The sequence below is a fragment of the Camelus ferus genome, chromosome 25 (genome assembly GCF_009834535.1).
Source record: "Camelus ferus isolate YT-003-E chromosome 25, BCGSAC_Cfer_1.0, whole genome shotgun sequence".
Lineage (NCBI taxonomy): Eukaryota > Metazoa > Chordata > Mammalia > Artiodactyla > Camelidae > Camelus > Camelus ferus.
In genome coordinates, this window is record NC_045720.1 from 3,034,047 (window position 1) to 3,058,227 (window position 24,181).

Genomic DNA, 24,181 nt, shown 5'->3' on the forward strand with positions numbered 1-24,181 from the left:
CGGCCGTGTGACAGTTTGGCTGGAGAAGCAGGAGGATAGGCTTGCTTGGGGGTTTTGAGAGAGAAGCGATTTTGCCTTTTTGAAATATCTTCCCAAAGCTGCACTCATTTGTTAACGGAGAGTCAGTCTCTTCACAATCCCTAACGTCCCCTTCCCATGAGGGGAATTCAGGTAGAGTGGCGACAGGCCTCCCCGCTTCATCCCCGAGAGGCAGGATGACTTACCTGATTGCCACCTTTGGTCCCAGTGAGCAGCGTGTTCCTTTAGCTTACCTCGCCCTGTGCTGCCTCCCCTTGGGAAATGGTCCTCTGTCTCTGTGCTGGAAGCTGGGCCTGGCCTCTCTGGGGCGGGTGCTGGGGCATGTGTCCAGTGCAGCACAGCCTGTGTCTGGGTAGGAGGGTCTGTCTGCCCAATTCTTAGTGTCAGGATGGAAGTGCACTTTCTAAGAAGACGTGTCATGTTCTTCAATGTGGCCTATTCATGGTACTAAAGATGGCATTTTAGCTTTTTTGTTTTTAACTTGTTTAGAAGCGAGGTAGACAAGAGGGGGCCTTCTCACTGGGAACCGTCTGAGAGATCTCAGCACGATGATGTGGGAGGGTCAGTAAGGTTCTTCAGCGAGCAATTCAAAGACCAGGTGTGCCTTTACTTTCAGAAGTGAAGGGGTCAGAATCGATTCTGAACATGTAATTTCACGCTGTGCCAGGCCACACCTGTACCTTTCCCTCTGTATTCTCCCCCCAGCCTTCTTCAGCGTCTTCTTTCAGATTTGGAAGAAAAGATACACCTCTTTCTCCCCTTCCTGTTCTCTGCCGGTTTATAAAAGCATAACTGACAATGCAAACGTGGTTGTCTCAGATTATTACTTAGAAGAGACAAGAATAGATAAACTGTGAAATCACAGTGTGCTGGTTTTCATGTCATTGTCAACTCTTGAAATGGCAAATTGCCTGTGATCAAAAGTTTTGGTGATCATATTTTCTGCTTGTGTAAGGAATAGTCTAGTTAGGTGGCACCTCAGTTTTTATTAAAGGTGTTCTTTTTGCATGATTTCTTTGATTTCTGGGATGGGAAAACCTCTCAAGCTCACCTGGTGCTCTGGTTTGGCTGAAATAATTGTTGGATGTTCTGATTGGAACTGAACAAGATACATTGGTATTACGGGCTGAATGTTCGAGTCCCCTGCAAATTCATACGTTGAGGCCTTAACTCCCAATGTGATTTATTGTATTTGGAGGTGGGGTCCCTGGGAGGTGATGAGATTTAGATGAGGTTGTGAGGATGGGGCCCCCACGATGGCGTTAGTGCCCTGCAAGGAGAGGCAGAAACACAGAACTCTTTCTCCCCTTGTGCCCACACACTGAGGAAAGGCCAGATGAGGACACAGTGAGAAGTAGACATCTGGACATACGGACCAAAGGCTAGCAGCCACCATGGCCTTGAGCTCTTTTTTCTGTGTTTTGGTGACACCGGGTATCCATGGTCAGGCCTAAGCTGTGAGGACAGGAAGACACAGTCATCTGGGGTCTGAATCCCAAATCTGTTCCTCTCTGGGTGACCTTGAACAAATCATTTCACTTCCTCAAGATCATTAAATATTTTTGCTATGAAATAATTTCAAACACAGAGATGCAAAGAATAATAAAATGAATCCCCATGTAACAGTCACCCAGGTTCAGTGATTATCAAGATTTTTATATATTTACTCTATCTCCTACTTTTCCTATTTGCTGAATTATTTTAAAGAAAATCCCAGAGCTGTCATTTCATTTCACACCTTCACTGTTTAGTATGCGTTGCTAAAAATCAAACAAACAACAACAAAAAAAAAACGGACATTTTCTAATATAACCATAATGTTAATGTTGTACCTAAAAATTAATAATTATTTTTGGTAGCATTTAACACCAATCCATAATCACATTTCCCAGATTGCCCCGCGTTCATTTTCTATCAGCTTTAAAAGGAGGTTACTAACCCCACGCTGCCCTCTAGGCAGGGATTTTGCGGGAGGGTATTGCATACCTATTATGGATAAAAAAATGTTTGAATTTGACACATCACGGTAAAATGATTATGAATCAATGAAAAATGTTAAAAAAAATGTATGATCTTCTGCTGTATAGCAGGGTCTCTTGCCTTGAAGACTTTATAATCTGAAGAACCTGGTACGAGATGTGACCCAGAACACGCGCTCAGTGCGTGTGATGGTGGTAATGACTGCGGGTGCCTCCGCGGTGCTCGCTCTGTGCTCAGAACAGCGCTGGTCTCCGGGGAAGAGACAATAGGGTACAGATGGCCTAAAGCAGACCCTGAACTTGCTGTTAGGCTTCCTGTCTGTGTCTGTGTCTCTCCTCGCCCCCCCCAGCAGGAAGCCTGCCTTTGCTGCCCAGCAAGCTTGCCTTCACTCTCTCCTCTCAGGAGTGAGACTCCTCCAGCAGCTGTCACCAGTCTTCGTGGACCCTGTGTCCCATAGAAGGTCCCGTGCTGAAGCCGTATGTTGAGTACTTGGCAGTCAGTGTGCTGCCAGGCCAGCGCCATCCTCCCCATGCGGCCATGTCACTGTTTCCGTCAGGTTCCCTGTGCCCCCTGCACCGCTCAACCCTTAGATGCTCCCGGCCGTCGCCAGGTCCCTCCTGCACGTGCCCCAGGCACCTTCTCTGTCCAGTGTTGTTGTGTGTGTACAGCTTGTAATGACGCGTTGTTGTTCCCCCTCTGTCCTTACTGTTGTGTTCTTCCCTTGTAACCGCAAGACCTCCGGATGTTGCACTCGCTGTTTTTTTTTTTGTTTTTTTTAAAATTTCAGATATTTATTTATTTATTTTTAATTGAAGTGCAGTCAGTTTACAATGTTGTGTCAATTTCTGGTGTGCAGCATGTTGGTTCAGTCATGCACATACATACATGTATCTGTTTTCGTATTCTTTTTCATTATAGGTTACCACAGGATACTGAATATCGTTCCCTGTGCTGTACAGTAGAAACTTGTTTCTCTATTTTATATATGGTAGTTAGTGTCTGCAAATTTTGGACTCACAGTTTATCCCTTCCCACCCCCTTTCCCCACTGGTAACCACAAGTTTGTTTTCTATGTCTGTGAGTCTGCTTCTGTTTTATGAATAAGGTCATTTGTGTCTTCTTTTTTTTTTTAGATTCCACATATGAGTGATATCATATGGAATTTTTCTTTCTCTTTCTGGCTTACTTTACTTAGAATGATGATCTCCAGGTCCATGTTGCTGCAAATAGCATGATTTCATTCTTTTTTATGGCTGTGTAGTATTCCATTGTATAACTATGCCACAACTTCTTTATCCAGTCATCTGTCGATGTACATTTAGGCTGTGTCTGTGTCTTGGTTGTTGTGAATAGTGCTGCTGTGAACCACTCATTGTTTTTGCCTCCAGAGTTCTGTGACCCTTGGCAAAGACCAAATGTTGCCTTGTCTACAAAACCTTCTTTGGCAAAATTCGGTGTCCAGTGCGCTCTTCCCCCAGTGTTGATCCTGCCTCTGTGAGGGCACTGATGAGGAGTGGTAACTCCTTGTCGTGCTTTGACTGCGTGTGCTCTTTCTGCTTGGGACACCTCAAAAGCAGAGCCTGCAGTGCTTCCGTGTGACCGGTGCCCAGTGCTGTGGGCACAGAGTAGATGTCTGATGACAGCTGGATGAGTGAGGGCCTGAATGAGTCAATTCAGGGAAGGTTAAAAAAGAGAAAGGGAACGGTGACTTGATCAGTGAAGAAAAAGCGACTTAAGGGGCAAGGAGTCAGGGGGTGCCTTGGATGGTGGCTTTGGCCGTGTGTCGAAGCAGACGATAATGGAGGAGAACCACCTCAGGAGGGCACAGCCTTCATGTCGGCACGCGGCACCCAGCGCTGCTGTGCTGTTCCCATTGCTGGAAGGCACACCAGGGAAGCGGGGAGGTGGTCCAGTGACACTGCCTGGCTTTTGTTGGAGAATCAGTGGCTGTTATTCTGCACTGTGTGGGCAGAGTATGTGTGTTTATTTTATTTTACTCTTGTACAAAGAGTGATTCTCTCCTGCCCTTGGATGAACGAGGGCACCCAGCCAGCACGCAGTTGCTTCACACCTTTTGTCTTCTAAGTACTCTTTAACGGAGGCACTGCGGATTGAACCCAGGACCTCGTGTACACCAAGCGTGTGCTCTTCCACTGAGCTAGTGATTGCTGGAAAAATATTTGTTAAGTAATAAAATATTACTGATTCTCCAGTCTTGCCTGCCTATTGACTTTCTTGGAATTTGATAAGGGTTTATTCTCTTGGAAATGAAATCTCCTCAGAGATAGTAACTTAATTTCCTTTTTATCCATTGGCCCTTAAATGGAGCAGCTGCTGGTGATTATTTAAATAAATTGAATAAACTTCTATTTTCTTTTTATCTCTTGTGGTCACTGTCCCTTTATTTCTGTCAGAAGATTGGACTCATTGGACTGTCAGGGATTGGGTTAAAATTGTTATTTTTGCTCAAAAATTAAAAAAAAGCAAAACAAAAGCCCCTCCACCCCTTACTTCAGTATTAACAACCTTCGTTTTGTTTTTTGTTTTCTCGTTAGAAAAGAAGGACGTGACGCAAAGCCTGGAAAACTACACGTCCAAGTGCCCCGGGACCATGGAGCTCATCGCCCTCCCGGACGGCCTCCCGCTGCCGCCCGTGCCCTTCACCAAGCTGCCCATCGTCAGGTAGGGGGCCCTGCGGGAGGTGTGCTCTGGCCCCGGCGCCTGCCTTGGGTCTGACCAGGGGTGCCGATCTGGAGAAGAGTTACTCCCCGCTTACGAAAGCAAATCGGTTAACCTCCCTGGGCATCAGTTTGCTTGGTCAAAAAGAATTGAGAAATAAAGCCCGTGGCAGTGGGTGACTAGGAGGATTCAGTCAAATAGCGTGTTAAAGTGTTGTCCTATGCTTGATAAATGTGCGTCTTCTCTCTTTCTGCATTTTCTCGGAGGCAAGTGTGGTTCTGCTGGATGAAATGGTCTTGTCGCCAAAGTAAGAGTTGTGTGCTCCTGAGAAATGCAGGCAGAAAGGGTCGCTGTGCACAGAAGTTGCTGGCGGGCTGCCCTTGAGTTCTAAGACGTCCTGGTGGACATGCATGGAGTAGCTGGCAGACTTGGCGGGCTGTCCCGTCCAGAAGGCTAGGCTGTGACCTGAGAGGTGCGGCCACAGTTCTTGAGGCTACTCAGAATGTCTCAGAGCAGACTTGCAGCCCCTCTGCAGGGAGGCCTGAGGAGCAGGTGGCAGTCCTGTCCTGCAGTGGCTGATACACACTGACCCTGGGTCCTTGCTGGGCTTGTCTGTGAGTGAGACTTCAAGTGGAGTGTGTTTGATGTGGGATTAAAGGCATGATTCATTTTTTGAAAAATTAAAAACTCGAAAAGCTTTTCTTAATCATTTTCCTTCTGTATCGTGACCTGGATCCTTAGGTTTAGACAGCCTTCCAATACAGAATATCTTGAACCTGAGAGAACATTCTGGGCTGTGGGTGCTGCATCTAGACCCTCAAGTGCTCAGCCTTCTGTCAGTGGAGCTGGGGGGTCAGTGCCGGCAGATCACTGGGATGGAGGAGGGAAAGCCCCAGGCTGGGTCACAGAGGTGGCCCTGGGTTGAAGTCAGAGCCTTGGGGTTTAGTCTTCACTCATGTGTGACCTTGGACCTTGGGCTTTGTGAGCCTTAGTGTCCTAATCTTGAAAATGGGTAGCATTTAGCATGCACCAGGTCCTGGGTTCAATCCCCAGTGCCTCCATTAAAAAAATAATTAATAATAAAAATAATTAATAAATAAACCTAATTACCCCCCCCAAAATTAAAAAATTAAAAAATTTAAAAAAAAAAGAAAATGGGTGAAAAATTGTCCCTCCCAGGCTACTGGTTTGGTTTTAGCTGGTCTGGTGCCTGTGAAGCAGGGAGCTGTGAGTAAGCCTTAGTTTTCTTCATGCAGACATTTTTATACCTACATTTTCAAGCAGCGTGTTGATGGAAAAAAAATCCTATCAAATTAACATTTTAATCCCTTGTCTGTTTAAACACGTCAGCTAGCACAGATTGGGTGCATAATAGTTTAACATTTAGGCGAATACTCTTTTTTTTTTTTCCCTTTTCCTGAAGATATGTTTCCCCAAAGAGAAACATTTCCTAAATTCACAATATCCTCAGAATTGTTCTTGGCTTGAACTTCTGTATAGAAATGTCTGGAATAGAAAGTTTTAAATATCAAAACCCCTAGGCAAAGTCTCCTCCGTGCCGTGGGCACCGCCGTGGCAGCGGCGCTCACTGTCGGGGTCCTCGCGGCCCACGGTGGGGAGCGTCCCTCTCAGCAGCTCTTGGGAGCCTGGCCTTGGGTTCTGGTGCCGGGTAGTCTCTTGTCCGCTGTGGTCGTGGACTGTTCTTTAAAAATATGGTTTTATATGCTCCCCACTCTCTGCGTGACTATGTGTTTTAATAGTTCCTGGAGACTTTGAGCTAGAGAAATAAGCCCTCTCCATCCCGGTGACTCATTCACTGCGCCAGTCCTCCCTGACGTCATCAGGAACTGGAGAGAAGTACTGCCTGAGCTTAGGTTCAGGAAGTCCAGCGTCTGGGTTCCTCGGCCCCCGCAGCGTTAGCACACGGCAAAATGGAAGGAAGTGTCTCTGGGAGTTGGACAGTCAGAGTATCTCACTGCCTGCCTTGTTTCCTGTGGCTGTAGGCCAGAATCCAACTTGCTTGCTCTGCGTGGTTTACAAGGCCGTGCGTGGCCTGCTTTGCCTGTGTGACAAGGTGCAGCTTCTTTCTTCTGGAGCCTCCGTACTTGCCCCTTGCTTTCCCCTGTGGCTGCTGGGGCTGCGGGCTCCAATCTGCATCAGCCCCCCAACCACGTGGCGGAGCGGAGGCTGTGTGTAGTTCCCCTAAAACAAAACCGAGGAATTGTCAGGCACAAGACAAGGGGCAGTGCCCGTCAGGAGGCAGCCGACAAGGCCCACCACAGCGGCACCCCCGCCTGCCTCGCCCCAGGCTTTTGGCTTCCTAACTGTAGCGCTTGTGAGTCAGAACAGTGATAGATTCGTGTTTGTCCCCGTGGCTTCCTTTCCCAAGTCAAAAAGCCTTACCTCGGAACAGTGCCTCCCGGAGCTAAGTGACTGCTTTACTGGGACCCTCTCTGACCCAGCGGGCTGCTCGTCTGCTTCCTTTAATCTGTTTTATCGTTGCTCCGATGCTCAAATTGTCCCCGATTTGGCTGGTGGGAGCCCCTTCCCGCTGGCTCCTGTGTCCTCTGTGCTGTGCCCATCATTCTTCGAGCATTTTCTCCTTTTCTGGGACAAAAGGATGCCTTGGGTTCAGCTTGTACTTTGCTGCTCCAGCCCCGCAGCCAGCCATTTCTTCAGAGAGCCCTGGATCGTTTCAGTGGGGAAGGAATTCAGGTTAAGATCTGGGTGCTGTGTGTGCTCGTTGCTGTTGGGGTGTTGCTGCTCTCAGTGGGTAGAACCAGGCGAGATGTGTTTACGTGCAGACATCAGTCACAGGCACGTTTGCGTCTGAATTTATTTCTGCATCTGTTTCTATGCACTGGAAGCCATGAGTTCACACCGTTACCTCAGTTCCACCCAGCACCTTAGGGTTCCTTCTCATTTTCTCCAATCTGTAACTCCCTTCTCAGAAAGTGGGAAACCTGTTTCCCGTTGTCCTCAATGTAGTTAGTTATTTGGTCAGTTCCCCCGTTTGTCACCAGTTGTTCCCACGGTTGACCTCCGTCCCCAGGGGGAGCTCTGACACCCCTGCTGCGCTGCTGCCCCAGCCCCCACGGGCCCTCCCTGCCCCACTCCAGCTCTGCCTCCCTGGGCCCGTGTTCCTTCTGCCCTGTCGCCTGCTAAATGCTAGCCCTAATCTTTGATGAATGTGATTTCTTGTCAGTTAGCTTTTGGCAAGAGTAAAATAAAAGAAAGACAATGGTAGGTGTTCTGTGATGCTGATGAGGTGGCCGACTGCGGTATTGGTGTCAAGTCAGAACTTGAGCCTGGCAGGTGACTTCGTGTGGGACGGTTACATGTTCCTACTGTGTGTGGGACTGCCACCCTCTTGTATAGTCCGTGTTCCTCATATCTCTGAAGGGGCCCATGTGGCACCTCTGGACCGGGCCCATGTTTTTTCTTAGAAAACCAGTCTGGAACTATTTTAATGTATTAACCAAATGTTTCAGAGACCTATGCCTGGAAAACATAGCCTGTATCAGTTTAATTTAAAAAAAATTCAAGTCAGGCCCTGCAGGTAACCCCCTGAAGCCACGGGAGGAGCTCAGAACATGTACATTTGAAGACTGAAGCTCTCGAAAAATGTCCACATCTTTGAGCAGATTATCAGACCTGCTGAACAGAATTGTTGGACATGAGATAATTTAATGTCAGTGGTGCATCATCATTATAATTTTGGTTTTAGAAGAGATGATTGAAGCCACTTTTTTCTGTTGAGGACTTTCCTTTTTTGACAATAAAACCATTTCATCAATTCACAGGAAAATATCAGCTTGTTCCGTGTAGCCTGGGAGCACGAACTGGGCTCACCGCGAAGTTGTTTCAAGTCATCATGATGCAAGTTAATAATGAAAAAAAAAAAGGGCCAATGTATATACCCCTTTTAAAATTCTGTTCTAATATTCAGTTAATCAAAGATTTATTGAGTGCCTCAGATGCACTTGGCTCAATGGTCAAGGCCAGGGATTTCATTAATGGTTGATGTGCCAGGAGCCTGTGTGCCAGGAGGCTGTCAACCTGTACCAGTTCCTGCCATCCAGGGTTACAGCAGAGTTCACGTTCCTCCTTACAGAATTCCCCACACGAATGATCATGGACACAAAAGCCAACAGTAATTGTGTAGGTTGTTCACACACTACAAGCTGTGAATTATTAAAGAGGAAATTGGAGCAGAGTCTAGATGGCCTTTCCAGGAAACCAGTGGGCCTTTGATTTGGGGCGAGGTGGGGGTGGGGGCGACGAGCCAGTTGTTTCTTTGATGAACTGACCTTGAGCCCCTCAGCCTGGCAGAGAGCCAGGCTAATGAGGCCGCGTTAACTGATAAGGATCAAAACCCTCTAGTCAGAAGGAGCTTGGGGTTGCTTTGAGTGGCCTCACTGCTTTTAAAACTTAAATTTTTAAGTTAATTGTATTTGAGGAAGGATTTCAGGTATTTATTTTATTCAAAAACGAGCTTAGAGGCCACGCTGTCGGGGCAGTTGCTCCTGGTTTTTGAAGCAGGGCAGGGTCAGCCCCCGGATGGCAGCCAGGATGCGACTCCACCGTCTGCCCTGGTTCTTACCGATGTCCCGAATCTTCTGTCACCCTCGGTGTAGTCGCCAAGCCCACAACCTCCTTGTGGCCTTCTCAGACCAGAGCTGTAAGAAATGTGCAGCATCACTGAGGAGTCCCAGCAGGTGGCCTCGCGCTACCACCTTGTACCAGCTGCTCTGTGACGCCCGGGCTCAGGACACGGGCGACCTCCCCATCCCTCCAAATGTGGGCAGTTGTGGCCAGCTTTAGCCGTCGCCCGTCTGTGCAGAGATGTCCACGAGGTTCTTAGATGTGTTTCTCCTGTGAAAAGGTTGAGGGGTCAAAAACCAAGGGAGGAAAAGGAGCTGTTTTTCCCTGTGTCGTTCTCCCCAGTTTGTGCTGCGTCGCCTTCCGCCCCGGCCCCGTGTGGCCCCAGTGAACCAGAGAACACAGAGAGGCCAGGGTCTGAAATGTCAGCAGCGTCCAGATGGGACCCCTAGAAGCGACCCTGGCCTGGGACGCTTCCTCCCTGGGCGCTGCTTTACTGTGGGCCACTTCGCAGACCGGTACGGTGTTACTAGGTCTACAGCGAGGCATGCTCAGTGAGTCACGTGTCCTTTCGGTCAGGTGCCTTGAACGATTGTTTTCTGGCATACATTCTATAGATGGACATCTGATGCTCAGTTTTGGGTTATGAGTGAGTGCCGCGACTGCTTGTGGGCTCCTTTTCTGGCTGACTGTGTCCTCATGATTCCTGGGCGTATTATGTGATCTGGAACTTCTCTGATGATTCCTGGAATCCCAGATGACATGTCATTTTTAGGTGGTGACGATGACATGGAGTAGAAAGCTATCTGTGTTGCAAGCAAATGGGGTCCTTTTACAGATGATTAAACACGGGGGCTCAGGTTGACGGTGCTGGTCCAGGGTTCAGCAGGATGCTCACAGCATCACTGGGACCAGCGCTTTTGTTTCTTTACTCCAGTGCCATGTTGTAATCTTTGCACCAGGAACTTGGCTCTCTGCCTATAAATGAGTGCCATTTTAAGGAGGGAAGAGAAAGACTTGTGTGTGCCTACTTGTGCATCAGGTGCTGTTACAGGGGCTTTACACATACTAGCTCAGCTAGTCCTCAGAGTACCCTGCTAAGGTTTGAAGAGCTCTACTTCAGACCACTCCCTTTCCCTGCCTGAGTTTGGAATCAACAGAAGGAAGCATCCGTCTCAGGTAGATGGCAGAGACAGTGCCCGGTGTGGCTCAGGGCTGGCCAGATGGTCCCCAGCCTCTGGCAGAACTGGGCAACCGTACGCTCCTTCATGGGGCAGGCCCCGTTCAGTCCTTGCAGAGAGCAGGGTGGGATATGTGCTGTCGGCAGACAGGCAGGCCCCAGGAGAAGGGCCTGAATGGTGTACACGCCAGTTCTCCTTCCAGATTTGCCACCTCCCTTAGGAGAAGTGACGGGGGGCAGCGCGAGGTCAGGACTGTTGCTCTGAGGACGTCCCCCTCCATGAAAACATGGAATCAGGGAGAGGCGGTGTCCTCTTTCTGCACAACATGATCAGGTAACTGTTATTTTTCCTATTTTGTAAGTGAGGAAGTTGAGGTCTGGAGAGATGGAGTCATCTGTGCCTGTTGCCCAGCTGGTAGGTCCTTCTGGCTGCAGTCAGGTCTGTGCTGATTGGAGACGCTTCTCAGGAGCAGCTGAGCACCAGCTGCAGGCGAATCCCTTTTGGTTGGATGTGCGTGGACACCAGATGCCCATCAGAGGTGGCATCTTGGCCAGCGCCAGGATTTGCTCATCCTCATCCTGGTGCAGTGCAACAGGTATATTTTGAATGTGCTCAGAGCGCTGAGATTTGCAGTTGTTAGTGATAAACTGTTTAGCCTTGAGTGTAGTTTTGAAAGATCTGGAAGCTGAGTATGGAATTCAGGTTTTGGGAGTTTTTCCTCAGCATTCACTGAGAGCTGCGCATTGAAGTGTTGCACTAGTGCTGGACTAGAGATGAATGAGGCCCTGGGAGCCCTTGTCCTGGGAAAGCTCACAGCTGAACGGAAACAAAGAAGCCAAAGTGATCCTGCTCCTGCACGATACACGATACTGAGGGCGGTTGCAGGGACCAGGGAGTCGGAGCAGGTGTGCAAGAGGGAGTCCTTGGTTTGAAGAGCTCTGACTGGGAGCACCGTCTGCTGCCTTGGGTCACTGTGGGCACGGATGAGAATCAGGCGGTGGCCCTGACCCTCCCGGGGCCGGACGCGGGAGCTGGCCATGACCGTTGAGTGTGGTGGGGCCGCTTGTGCGCAGGACAGGATCGCCCTAGATGTCTAAGAGTCCTTCCAGCTGAGGAAGGCGTGGTTTTGTGGATTCTTCTGGAGGGATCTTTATTAGTCACTGTAGGTTCGCCTGTGCTGTGGCAGAAAAATTATCCCTGAAATCTCAGGAAAGTGAACCCTCACCACAACACAGGTTTACGTCCCACTTGCATGAAGCCTGACGCAAGTTGCCAGCTTTCCAGGACAGCTGACCCTTCTGAGGTTACTGTGATCCAGGCCAGGTCCACCTGCTCCGCCTGCTCTGTGTCTGGCCCCCAGGACCGCCACGCGGCAGAGGGGGAGGCTGGAGGCTGGCGCAAGGGTGTTGTCTCGGAGGGTCGTGCATTGCTTCCCCTCACAGCCGTCTGGCCTCACCTCCTGCAAAGAGGCTGCGGGTGGGGAGGGGAGGAGCAGTATGCATCCTGCCAGCTACCCCCCACCCCCTGGGCCTTCAGTCTCAGCCTTGGACAGTCCAGATCCTATCCCCACTCTTGCCCAGTGGCTCCACTGGGAGGTCACAGTTGAAGAGCATCCTGCCTCCTGCCTGCCCCAGTTTCCAGCTGTGGGATTTGGGCAGCACACCTACTTCCTTGGGTTGCTGTCCTCATTGACCCGTGGGGGCGGTGCCTACAGCGCCCGAGCTAGGAAGGTGACTGTGGGGTTTGGTGGGGGTGATGTGTGAGTGGTTAGCACAGGGCTCCACAGGCTGTAAACCTTCAGTAAGGCTTGCTGATTTTTTTTTTTTAGAGTCTACTTTCTAACTCTTTTTAAAATTTATTTTTTTATTTAAAATTTAAAAAAATTGAAATACAGTTGGTTTACAATATTGTGTTAATTTCTGGTGTACAGCATGATTCAGTTACACATACATGTATATGTGTATTTTTCACATTCCTTTTCATTGTAGGCTGTTGCCTGGTATTGAGTGTGGTGCCCTGTGCTGTACACGGGACCTTGCTGTTTTTCTGCTTGGTGTAGAGCAGTAAGGCTAGCTGATTGAGCTGGGCGTGAGTGTCGATTAGCAGACGTCCACAGAGATCTGGGCTGTGCTGATGGACGATCAGGCATAGATGAAGCCAGCGGTGCTCGTGCCCTTCACATGTGGTGCTGTGGGTCGTCCAGGTCACGGGTGCACTCTTGCTGGCCGTGGGCCTCGTGTCGGGAAGGAGGGAGGCAGAGAGGGGACTCAACTTGTGTTGAAGGGTGGGCTTGGTACCCAGAGCACTTAGTTGAATCGTTGCAGTGGTTCTGTCAGGGAGGGAGCTTATCTGCATTTGACGGACCGGGAGCCTAAGTTGAGGGAAGGCAGGGCGTGTGCCCCCGGGCGCACAGCTGGCAGATGGCGCAGCCCAGGCCTCCACTGGACCCTCTGGCTCTAATGGCGTGGCCCAGGGCCCAGCCGCTGCCCGGCTGCTGCCCAGTCCTGGGCTTCTCCTCCCGGCATGGCCCAGCGGGGTCGCGGGCAGCCCTCTCTGCTTTGGCCTGCGGAGTTGAGTGCTTTTCCTTCCCTCGGTTTATCCGCTGTTTGATTTATAGTCCTTCTGTTTGGTCATGTTTACGCTGAAGCCAAACTAACAAGGCAGTTGAAGTATTTTTGTCCTTTTTGAAACAATAGGCGCGTGAAGCTGTTGAATCTTCCTGCCAGCCTCCGGCCGCAGAAGATGAAAAGCCTGCTGGGTCAGAGCGTGTCCACCAAGAGCCCCTTCATCTACTCCCCGATTGTGGCACACGGCCGCGGAGAGGAGCGGAGCAAGAAAATAGGTAGGCGGCCGCCCCAGCTCCTGACCCTTCCCTCCCCCCCACCCCGGCCCCCGCGGCTCTGCTAGGTTTCAGGTCCTTAGACCTGGTTCCAGTTCATTCGTGCCCATGTGAACCCACAGAGCTTTCTTCTACCTCTGCTGCCTCTGTCAAGCCATTGCCTATAGATCAGAGTTTTGAAAATATCTATTTCATAAAAGGTGGTTTCTGTGGAATCTAGAAACCGGAAGAGCTCTGTTATATGAGACTTAATGTAAACTACAGAAGAGAGATTCTTGGAGATCAGGGTTATTTTCCAAGGCTGGAGTGACTTCTGAATCATCTAAGGAGGTTCGGGGTTGACGGGGGCATTCGGACGTTGTATCATCATCTGTTTTGAACACTGGCAGCCCCTGTTTTGTGTTGTGCTAATGACAGCCACTCCTGAGAGGCCTGGTGACTCAACAAGGAGCGACGTCATTGTGTCTCGAGGTGGGTTGGGAGCGGAACTCTCTCATCCTGAGATTCCCTGCATGCTGAGCTCCCTGGCCTCTTCCCAGCCTGCGGCCCGCCCGCCGCTTCCTCACAGTGGACTCCCACGCTCACATGTGCCGCCACCCTGCCCCTCCGGTCCCTCCTGAAGTCTGGCCTTGCTGCAGGCCTCCTTCCTCATCAGCTCCCCCTCCTCGGGCCCCTCGCACTTTGAGATCGGGGTGGGTGCAAGTTGCAGTGACAGAGCTAAAGGGTGGAGAGCCCCGTCCCTGGCTGGTGACACCGATTCCCCGCGAGCAGTTTCAGTGGAAGACCTGCAGGACTTTTATACTCTGCTTCTGAAATCCAGTGCTTGCTTCACTTTTCTGTCTTCTCTTTTTCCTCTTAATTTCTAAACCCTCGATGTAGGAGAAGGCACCCTGACCTCCCAGGATGGGGGTGTCCTGCTGTACCTGCACCCCACCCGCACCTGTGGAGCAGGCGGCACGCACCTCTTAACGCTGCCCCGCACACTCCGTCTGCCTTTCACGCTCACCTCCCACCTTCTCCTCTCCTGCTGTTTAGGCCCAGCCAGCGGTGTGACCTTCTGGTTCCAGCCTCAGGGCTGTGTGCTGGCTGTGCCTCCCCTGGGGCTCCCCCATCCCTGGGCTGCTCCGCCCAGAGAGGCCGCTCACTCAGAGAGCAGAGCTGTCCTGAGGAGCAGGTGGGCCTCTAAGGTGTGGCTCGGAGGGCTCCAGTTAAAATAAGAAGAAAATAAAGGAAAAAATTTGGGGTAATGACCTTGAAAAATAGCCCGTGGAGCTGGCCTTGCCTCTTCATTTTTTTCTCTCTAATCTTAAAAAACTGCTGAAGCCTCCTTTTATGAAAAGAATACTCTGCATTTGCTGCAGGGGCTTCAGCCTCATTCAGTGATTCTCTTAACTGCCTGGCGCTGCAGGTGTTGTTCCCAGTTTACAGGTGGGAAGGTTAAGCCTGAGTGAATATAAATCCTGGCCTAGTTCAGAGAGCTAGTAAGTGGCTGGCCCTGGCCCTGGTTCAAGACTCGAAGCCCAGGGACTTTTCCTTTCAATATGGTTCCTCGTGACAGTGAGAAGCACCTGTTCGTCTGGGCTGGGGATAAATTCAGTGGTTGATGCAGGATTTTTTTCTGGGATGTAACAGAAACTTCAACCAAAATTCATGTTATGTGTTGAATACCGATGGGTAGGAAAATGTGATTTTACTCTGTGGTTTCTAATATCTTTTTGGCAATAGACTCATCAACGAGTGCCTGCCTAGAGGTTTGAATAATCACGTCTTTAACCCAGAATCACAGTCTCTATGAGTGAACCTGTGTGTATAATTGGGGGGTCATTACAGCAGGGGGTGCAGAATATGAGAGGGGGAGAGGCCCCGGAGGGCACTTGTTGCGCCTGCTTTCCGGTCTGACTTGGAATGAGGTACCAGTCTTTCTGTCTGCACGTGGCTCGCGTCACCAGCATCCCCGTTACCCCAGGCAGAGGTGACGCTGCCCGTGTCCCGTGAGAGGGCATAGTGGGGTGAGGGGTTTTGTGTGATTTGTGCTGGGACTTGGTGGTGTGGCCAGGTGTCGTGCCGAGGTCAACAGCCGCCCTGGAGGGAATGTGGTGGCCTGGACTGGCCATAGCTGTCGGATGGCCGTGGGCTGCCGCTTGGCCTCGCTGGGCTGTGTTTGTGCTGTCTATGGTGAGGGGGTGGTGAGAAGCACCCTGAGGGGGTTCTTCCGAGGCTCAGGTGACATCACGTTCCCACAGTGCCTGGCGGCTGTTCCTGTTCGGCTCTGAGTAGCCATTGTGTGCCCTGTGTAGGTGCTGGGCTGCAGGGAGGAATCGGGAGTGCCCTGGCCTGGTGGAAAGAGGCGAGCTTGTCAACAAAAGCCGCCGAAAGCTGCTCCGTCTGCGGATGAGAACATGCTCGGGGACGCGCAGGCCAGAGCAGGGAGGGCCCGGTACAGTGGGTGCTCGGTGGCCCTCAGCGCTCTTCCTTCCCACGGCTTCTGGACAAAATATTGAGGAAGGGACCCCCCCGCCCCCCCCACCGTGTGCTTTGACACACTCCAGCTCGGGAGGGAGATGCTCTCCTTTCAGAAAAAAGAACTATTGCTGTGATCGGGGATCGATCTTGGTTTACCTGTAGTGACGAGGACTGGGCTAGTGCAGACAGCTCCTTTCAGAACCCCAGGAACATGAGATTTAAAGTCACGCTCTTTTGACTGACAGAGAAGACAGTTCTTTAGCTGTTGGTGTAGCAGCCTGTTGAAACAACATTTTCATTGGCTGCGAGAAAGGGCTGGGGTGCTGACCGCGGAGCCAGTGAAGGGCTCAGTAACGCCAGTGACGGGACGTTGTGGGCACCGTGTGCTCTGGGGAGTGACTTCTGGGAGCCTCCCATGAAGCTTCTCTGCCTGAGGGCCCGGAGGCTGGGTGAGGAGAGGCAGGATGGAGGAAGCAGGAGCCCTGGGTTTCTGGAGCCAAGAGGGGGAGGGCGGCAGAGGGAGGGGAGCACAGGCTTTGGGCCCAGACAGACGGCACTCTGGCTCAGTGGGGCCGCAGGTGGCGGACGTTCAGCCTGGCAGTGTTCCCTGCTGGTGAATGAAGGTGACATTTCAGTGCATCGTCCAGAGGCCCAGTGGTCACGCAGGCATCTTTAAAGCTAATTCACCTTCTGGGCTCCTTGTTCATTTTGTGTAATTCCAGGATGCTGGCTCTGGTTTGTATGTCACAGTTTTGGGGGCACCCGGCTTAGTCTCTGTGTGTGGGGCCCAGTGCAGAGTGTTTGGAAAAACTGGTGTCTTTGTGAAAGCTTACCAAAACTGAAGAATTCTAATCGGTGAATCTTAGTCTCAACTCCAGAAAAAACCCTTTAACCACTAGGGTCCATTCTCAACACCTCTGTAAGTTCACCGCCCTGGGCTTGAGTCCCTGCTGCACCATGTCCTGGTGACTCCCAGCAGGTTTACTGGCCCGTTTGGACCTTGAGTACCTGCCTCACCAGGTCACCGTGAAGGGCTGGCTGGGGCATCTGCCCAATGTGTTGCTTGATCCGGAAGTCCCTTCTGAGTTGCCTAATGGAATGTCTTGAAGGGACAGGGCAGTGGAAGTGGGGAGGGGGACCGTGTTTGTTTTCTTTTGCTGTGTAACCAATGACCACACACTTAATGGCTTAAAGAACACATATTAGTTTTCTCACTGTTGCCATCATTAGTCCAGTGCTTGTTAGCTGGGTCCTCTGCTCAGGGTCTTGCAGGGTCACACCCAGGTGTCAGCTGGGCTGTGTCCCTATCTGGAGTCCCGACTGGGGTGGATCTGTTTCCAGGCTCCATCAGGTTCTTCACTCATCTCCTTACGTTGTGGGGCTGAGGGTCCCGCTCTCTTGCTGGCCATCAGAGGGACCACTTTCTGCTCACGGAGGCTGCGCTCGGGTCCTTGCCACAAGCCCTCCTCCATACGCCCTCTTGCACTTTGAATCTTTTAACTTAGGGTAGGTTTGTTTAGTGAGCCAAGGGCTCGTCTGATGGGACCAAGCCCTCCCAGGATAACCCCCTGATTAACTCAGAGTCCACTGACCGAGGGCCTTAATCACATACAAAAAATCCCTTTACCTTTGTTACATGACATAACCTGACCATCAGACCGCACTTGGGGGGAGAGGATTACACAGGGCGTGTACACCAGGGGCCAGGGTCTTGGGGGTCATCTTGGAATTCTGCCTCCTATAGGTATTGAACTGTAGCTGACCTGGGAGAGGTCAGGGAGGGGAAGCCACCACCTCCCCTCACAGTCTCGGGGCAGGGAAAGGGGGTTCATGCTGTGTGCTGCTCAAAATTGACCACAGTGCCATCTTCCTGAGTGCCAGCCCATGGGCCCGTGAAGGCCTTCGTGACCTAAGGCTCTGCATCAAGACCAGTGCTGTCTGGGTTGATTTCAGTTTCGTGAAGCTGCGTTTGGCACCAAGGGAGAGAAACATCAGTCACAAAGCGTCCAAGGGGCAGTGATGGCTTGCTTTGCTTCGGATAAAGCTAGCAGTAAAACCACCTTTAAGTTGTTTATCTCGAGGTGATCACCACACCCGACTGCCTCACTGGAAAAGTAAACGGGCCGGAGGAGTCATCTGAAAGCACGTGAACATGCAGCAGCGCCGGCTAATAGTGGCTTCCTGTGTGTGTGTGTCTCTAGACTTCCAGTGGGTCCAGGGAGATGTGTGTGAAGTTCAGCTGATGGTGTATAACCCAATGCCGTTTGAACTCCGTGTGGAAAACATGGTATGTATCACCAGTGTTTGACTGTTTTGGGCTAACCATCAACTTTCCATTAAAATACTTTTTTTGCTTAATGTTCGAGGCACACTTCCTATGATATATGTCTGTTTTTGTCTTTGCTTTGCTAAAGATTGTAAACTTTTGTTGAGTGGAGACCACACCTTGACATTTCTGTGTCTTTAGTGCGTGGTGCTCATTAAATGGGTGAGTCAATGAACAAAGACGTCTCAGATTTGAACACACGCCGAGTTTAATTGATTCAACATAAGATTTGCAATAGTCATGTTGCAATTTACATGAGCTCAGCGAGGTTGCAGAGTCTGCACTGTGCCAGGCCCTCAGTGTCAGTGACTTTCCTGCTACAAGATGATAAGATGATCAAGGCTAAGGAAGCGCGTGCTCTGAAGGGTAAGAGAATAAATCACTGCTCGGCTCATGGGAGCTTTCCCTCCGGCTTGCAGTTCCGTGCTGTGTTTCTGTTTCCATGTACGGCATTAGTGGCTCGCTCTGCACTGGTGCCCATTGGAGCTGCTCACCTAATTGCACAGTTGGCGGGAAGGAGGTTTGGACTGGCTCTCCAAGCTGGATCCATGTTTCCAGAGGAGAGCCCTCCCCCACGCCGTGGAGTCCATTCCTCAAGCCTCGCCTGTGCTCGTCAGTGCGCAGAGCCGCCCTGTGCCTTTGCAGTGACGAGCACAGGGTGTTGGAGAGCTGGTTGATGCTCTCCTCTGAGGTTTTGTGACTCCAGTTCAGGGTGGGAGGCGGGCTCCCCAGGCAGGTGTCTTGTAGAGGGTCCATGCCACGTGTCTCTGCTGTGCCTGCAGCCAGTGCTGTGGTGCTGCAGGACCTACGTGGAGAGTCAGGGAAGGCCCAGCTGAGGACGCAAGGGTGACTGGGAGTTCACCAGGCAGACTGGTGGTTACTGAAGACGATGTTTAGGCCTCCAGCATGAGGCATGGTTTCCCCAAGTCGCTGAGGCTCCTAATATTTAGTTCAGCTAAATATTAAGCTTAGAGCCCTGAGGTCACTCAGAAAACAGACCTCCTCCTGTTGTACAGCGTGCCGGCCGGGGGAGGCAGCTCCCGGTCGGGGCTTGCAGTGACCTTCTGACGCCCCTGCAGCCATGGGGCAGCTCCTTGAGGCCAGGGAGTCTGTCTTGCTCGCCGTCAGGCGCAGAGCCCGGCACTTCATGAGATTCACAGATGCCCTGGAAGGATATTAACTGAAGATATATTCCACGCTTCATGATTTTTCTTTTCGATTGTAAATAAAGTATTTGATTTTTTTCTCTTTTTTACTTTCCAACTTAGTAAAACAGCGAAACAGAACAGACATTAAGCACACAGCAGGCGGAGCTACCACTGAGCCGGAGCTGTTGTTGAAGCCAGCGCCGTGCTGTCGGTTTTGAGATTGTTTTGTGTGAATTGCCCTCTGAGGGCCGTCTCTACGATTCTCTGTGGACTCTCACGGGAGCCGCTAAGGGGTGTTTTCATTCTGACAGGCCTGGGCTTGCCGGCCTCTGGCGCTGCCCGGGGCGGCCGGGGGCTTGGGTGTGGCCGCGCTCAGCCCCGCCCCTTCCGCTGCAGGGGCTGCTCACCGGCGGAGTGGAGTTCGAGTCTCTCCCTGCGGCGCTTTCTCTCCCGGCTGAGTCCGGGCTGTACCCGGTGACGCTCGTTGGGGTCCCGCAGACAGCAGGGACGATCACCGTGCACGGTAAGGAGAACGTCCTGGTCACAGTCAGGAGGGTGGTCGGCCCCTGCGCTGCCTCTCTGAGCCCTTCAGCTCCGCCCGCGCTCCAGTCCTCACCCACTAACAGGGAACAGACAGGTGGCGTTTCTTTGGGAGGTGACGTGGAGAGAACCGCGTTGCGAGTGCAGGACGTGATGGGCACCACCGGCTGCCGTCCGTCCTCCCCGCGGCCTGCAGACACGCCAAGGCTCTCCCGCGACAGTGAAGCCCTCCCGGGCCCACGGTTCCCCCTCGCTGTGGCCTCATCTCCCGTCTCTCCCTCTCAGCAGACAGTCCATACTCGCTGAATCCACTTTTCCACCCCTGTGCTGGTTCTCTAACCCACTGCGTCCTGGGTTTAGCCATCTGTTCACCAAAACTGCTGTCACTGAGGCCACGGGCAGTATTTTTCCAGCTAAATCCGGGGCCTGCGATTCAGTTGTCCAGCTCCCTGCTCAGCACCTTTGGTGCCACTGCCCGCCTCCTTCCCGGGGCGCCTGCCTGGCCTCAGGGACTGCACTCCCCATGTTCCGCTGCCTCTCCTGCCGTCCTCGGTCAGTGTCTTCCCTGACACTCCCCCCCCCCCACTTCCCCTTTCCTCTCCTTCCTTCCCCAGCCCTGCTTCCCCGCCCGTCTTTCTCTCCCCTTTGCTCCCCACTCCCTCGCTCTGCCCTTGCCCCCCCCTCTTTCTCCACCTGCTGTCTCTAGGCAGTCCCATCAGACTCCTCTGCTTTCCTGGCTTCAGGTCCCATCTACATGCTACTGATGCCCCGGGCACGTCTCCTGTCCAGACCCCTTTCCTGAACCTGCATATCCAGCCGCTTACCAGCCATCTCCTTGGCTGTCTCATAGGCACGTCACATACGACATATCCCAACCAGAGCCCATCACCTCATCCCTGAAGTCTGTCTTGCTTGGCTACATCCTCCCACCCGGCACATAGTAGGTCTTCAGTAGCTATTTGGTGGCTGAAAGAACAAACATCCACCAGGAAAGGGTGCTCTCTCTCGAGCAGTGAGGCCAGCAGCATCCTAGGTGAGGACGTGTTGCAGCCACTGCTGAGATGGGTGAAGCCCCGGCTTCTGGGAGGTGGGGGAGGGGAGACCAGGAAGGGCAGGGTGGGTGGAGGAGGACTTCTCCTGGGATGTGACCCTGAGGTTTGAAGGTGAACCAGGTGTTAGTTATCTGGGTGAACGGGACGGAGAGTGGGGGGGATCCAAGCAGGAAGAACATCTGGCCAGGCTCTTACTTACCTGGTGGGGAGAGAGAGCAGGGTGCAGAGGGGGCTGGGGGCGGCTCAGAACACCTGGTCCAAGGCAGAGGGGTGGCAGTGACGGGGCTGGGAAGGCAGACAGAGGGCAGACCCAGGGGGCCTTCTACATCCTGCTGAAGACTGTGCACTGCTGCGTTACTTGATTGGAGGAGAGATACGGTCCCATGGGCAGGTCAGAGCAACCCCTGACTGCTGTGTGGAGAACGGGCTGGACCTGGGAGGCCTGGAGGCCGGGAGACCAACGAGGAAGCCCCCGCCTAGTCCAGGGAGTAAATGCCAGACGTCGGAGCCCAGCTGTGGCTGGGACCAGAGCAGGGGGGGCAGGTCAGAGAGGAGGTGCCCAGGACTGGAAGGCTGGATTCGGGGCAGCACGACCAGTGCCCAGTGTGTCCCTGGAGGAGTCGTCAGCCCTGGTGACGGTGTTCTCAGCCCTGACCCCTGGTGCAGACGAGGCGGTGTTTGTTACTTGGTGTGCTGTATGTGTGGAGTAGAAAAGGCTGGCCTTGTATTATTGGACATAACACCGAGGGTGTGTCATCAGATTTTAAGTTTATTTGCAGTTGTCTTCAGCAGTCAATGAGAAAAGTCTGATTTTAATTAAGAAATTGAAAATGAAGATTTCTTAGCGGACAGAGCCACATTATCTCAGGTTTACTGACGGAACAGGAAGAGGGAGCGTTGTGCTAGGTGTGGGCTTCTGGGGGGAAAACGCGGGTTAAATTAGTCTTCTAAGAAACATACTTTAAAAAGAAGGAAGTGTGTGTTCTGTGAATTCGAGTTATTTTAAGTTGAGGGGCCCATTGGAAACTGGCAGAGGGTCCTGGAGGCGTTGATGAGGCTGTATCTGGGCCCTGATTTGCCCTCTAGATAACAGCTTGCTTTTTGCTGAGTGTGTGGCTGTTTAATGTGAATGCAGAAAATTTGTCACCCTAGGCATTTAGCCATTGGGTATTATCTAACTGTGTTACAAGTGAATATTATTGATAATAATTATCCCTTGAAATTTCAAAAGCCATTTTAAAGCTTTGCTTAAACAATTTCAAGTGCTTATCTAACCAATGGAGGATTTTTTTTCATGGAAAATTTGCTAATCTTAAATTATAGTTCTTGTACACATCCAGCGGACTTTCTGTATCACGTAACAGTGATAATAACAATAATTGACTCTTGAACTTTCATCTCTCAACGGAAGATTTTGAATCATTTTTTCAAATACTTATTAAGTCGCATTAGGTCCTGGAAAGGAACACAAACTATCATTCTTATTTTAGAGGTGGATAAATTTGAGAAGCAAATTAGTAAAGGGATGAGACACTAATTATTAGGTTGGGTGAGATTTACAGAGTCTCACATGCACTGTCACTGGGACCCAGTGAGCCTTGTGAAGTAGGAATGCAGGTGCCATTGCCGCCTCCACTCTCCACTTGAGGACACCGAGGGTCTCTGGGGTTGAGTACAGGAGCTGGAGGTGAGCCCAGCAAGCGACTGGGCCTGAATCTCAGCGCAGATCTTTGGAAAGGGGCCCTGCGCTCCCGTCACTCCTGGGGGCCACCTCAAGGTGCAGGCGTGAGCCGTGCAGCCTTTCCTGGTGGGTGAAGCTTTGCCTTTTGTTCCCAGGTTACCACACCACGGTCTTCGGCGTCTTCAGTGACTGTTTGCTGGACCACCTCCCGGGAGTAAAGACCAGCGGCTGCACGGTCGAGGTCACCCCTGCTCTGCCCAGGCTGCAGGCCAGCACCTCTCTGCCCAGGTAGAGCCCGCTCGCGCCCCGGCTGCTGTCTAACCGGGGGGCCCTTAGGAGCACCGCCAGGTGTGCCCTCTGACGTGGCGCCGGGTCTGAGGGCACCTGAGTCTTATGGCCAGAACGTGGGCAAACAGCAAACCGGAACAAAGTTGTACTGGTTCTTACCAAGATCAGAACAAAATGTGAAATTAGCCTTTGGAATCATAGTTTTTGTGAAAAATAGTTCTAGTTTTGGAGAATTTAAGAAAACCTCTTATCTCTTTAAAAAATAGTCTTTTTAAATTAAAAAAGTTTTTTTAAAGCATTATGGGGAAGCATAAAGAAGAAAGGGAAATCTGAGAGGGGATTACTGTCAGTGCTTTGTGGGGTTTCCCTCCAGCGTCTACCCATTAAAAAAAATTTTTTTTTGAATAGTTGAGCTCGCATTGTGTTAAATGTATGATACATTACTGTTTATATAACCATGTGACATAAGCTAAAACTTCTGTTTTAATTGCTTAAAGAAGCACATAAACATCTCAAAGTGGCATCACCATTTTGTTGCTGTCAGAATTTGGGATTGCTTCAAGTTTTGCTCTTATGGACGATGCATTAATGTTTATCCTTTGGGCTGTTTTTATAAAATGTATCTTGGCATTTTCTGAAATGTTTTGAAAGCTCAGCCACATATTTAATGGCCCCTTTCAGTTGCCAGGCACTGTGCTGGATGCCAGTGCTGTGAGAATGAACACAGTAGCCCTGGGCCTTGCCCGGGAAGTGACCGTCAACAGGGAGAGATTGACAGGGAGCCAGTCACCGTCTGCTAGCGTCAGGACTCCGATGGGGCTGCGGGAAGATCCCTTCCAGGAGGCGACATCAGGTGTGAGAGGAGGTAGCCGTGTGAAATGTGGAGGCAGGAGAATTTTCTAGCAAAGGGAGCGCCTGTGAGAGACCCCAGAGGTGGGAGAACGCGTCATGGGGGTGGGACTTAAATGAAATGCAGGGAAAAATGAGCTCAAAAGGGATCACGGTGCTAACTGTGAGAGCTAAAAGTGTGAGACTTTCAGAAGAAACAGAAAATTTTGGTGACCTTGGGTCAGGCGGCGTCCTGTGCTGTGACAGCACACGCAGAATCTGTAAAGGAAAACGCTGACAGAGTGGGCGTCATCAAAACTAGAAACCTTCGTGCTTCGAAGGACACCACCACGCCGACAATGAAAAGACAAGGCACAGGGCGGGAGGAAATATTTGCAAGTCATGTGTCTGATGAAGAGCTGGTATTCATATAAAAACTCTTAAAACTCAATAGTAAGAGGCAAACAACCATTTTAAAAATTGACTAAAGATTTGAGTAGATATTTCACCACAGAAGATGCACACAAATAGCCAG

The 24,181-nt window shown here is 51.2% G+C and overlaps 1 protein-coding gene across 3 annotated transcripts in view; it reads left to right on the forward strand.

Moving 5' to 3' along the window:
• TRAPPC9 (trafficking protein particle complex 9) overlaps positions 1-24,181 on the forward strand; it is a 401,874-nt gene that overhangs the window by 69,943 nt on the left and 307,750 nt on the right. For all 3 annotated transcript variants that reach the window (XM_032467928.1, XM_032467929.1, XM_032467930.1), the window contains 5 exons: positions 4,575-4,701; positions 13,178-13,323; positions 17,985-18,070; positions 19,654-19,780; positions 22,686-22,818. In XM_032467928.1, coding sequence (XP_032323819.1) covers positions 4,575-4,701; positions 13,178-13,323; positions 17,985-18,070; positions 19,654-19,780; positions 22,686-22,818 — 619 coding nt within the window. The remainder of the gene's footprint in view (positions 1-4,574; positions 4,702-13,177; positions 13,324-17,984; positions 18,071-19,653; positions 19,781-22,685; positions 22,819-24,181) is intronic.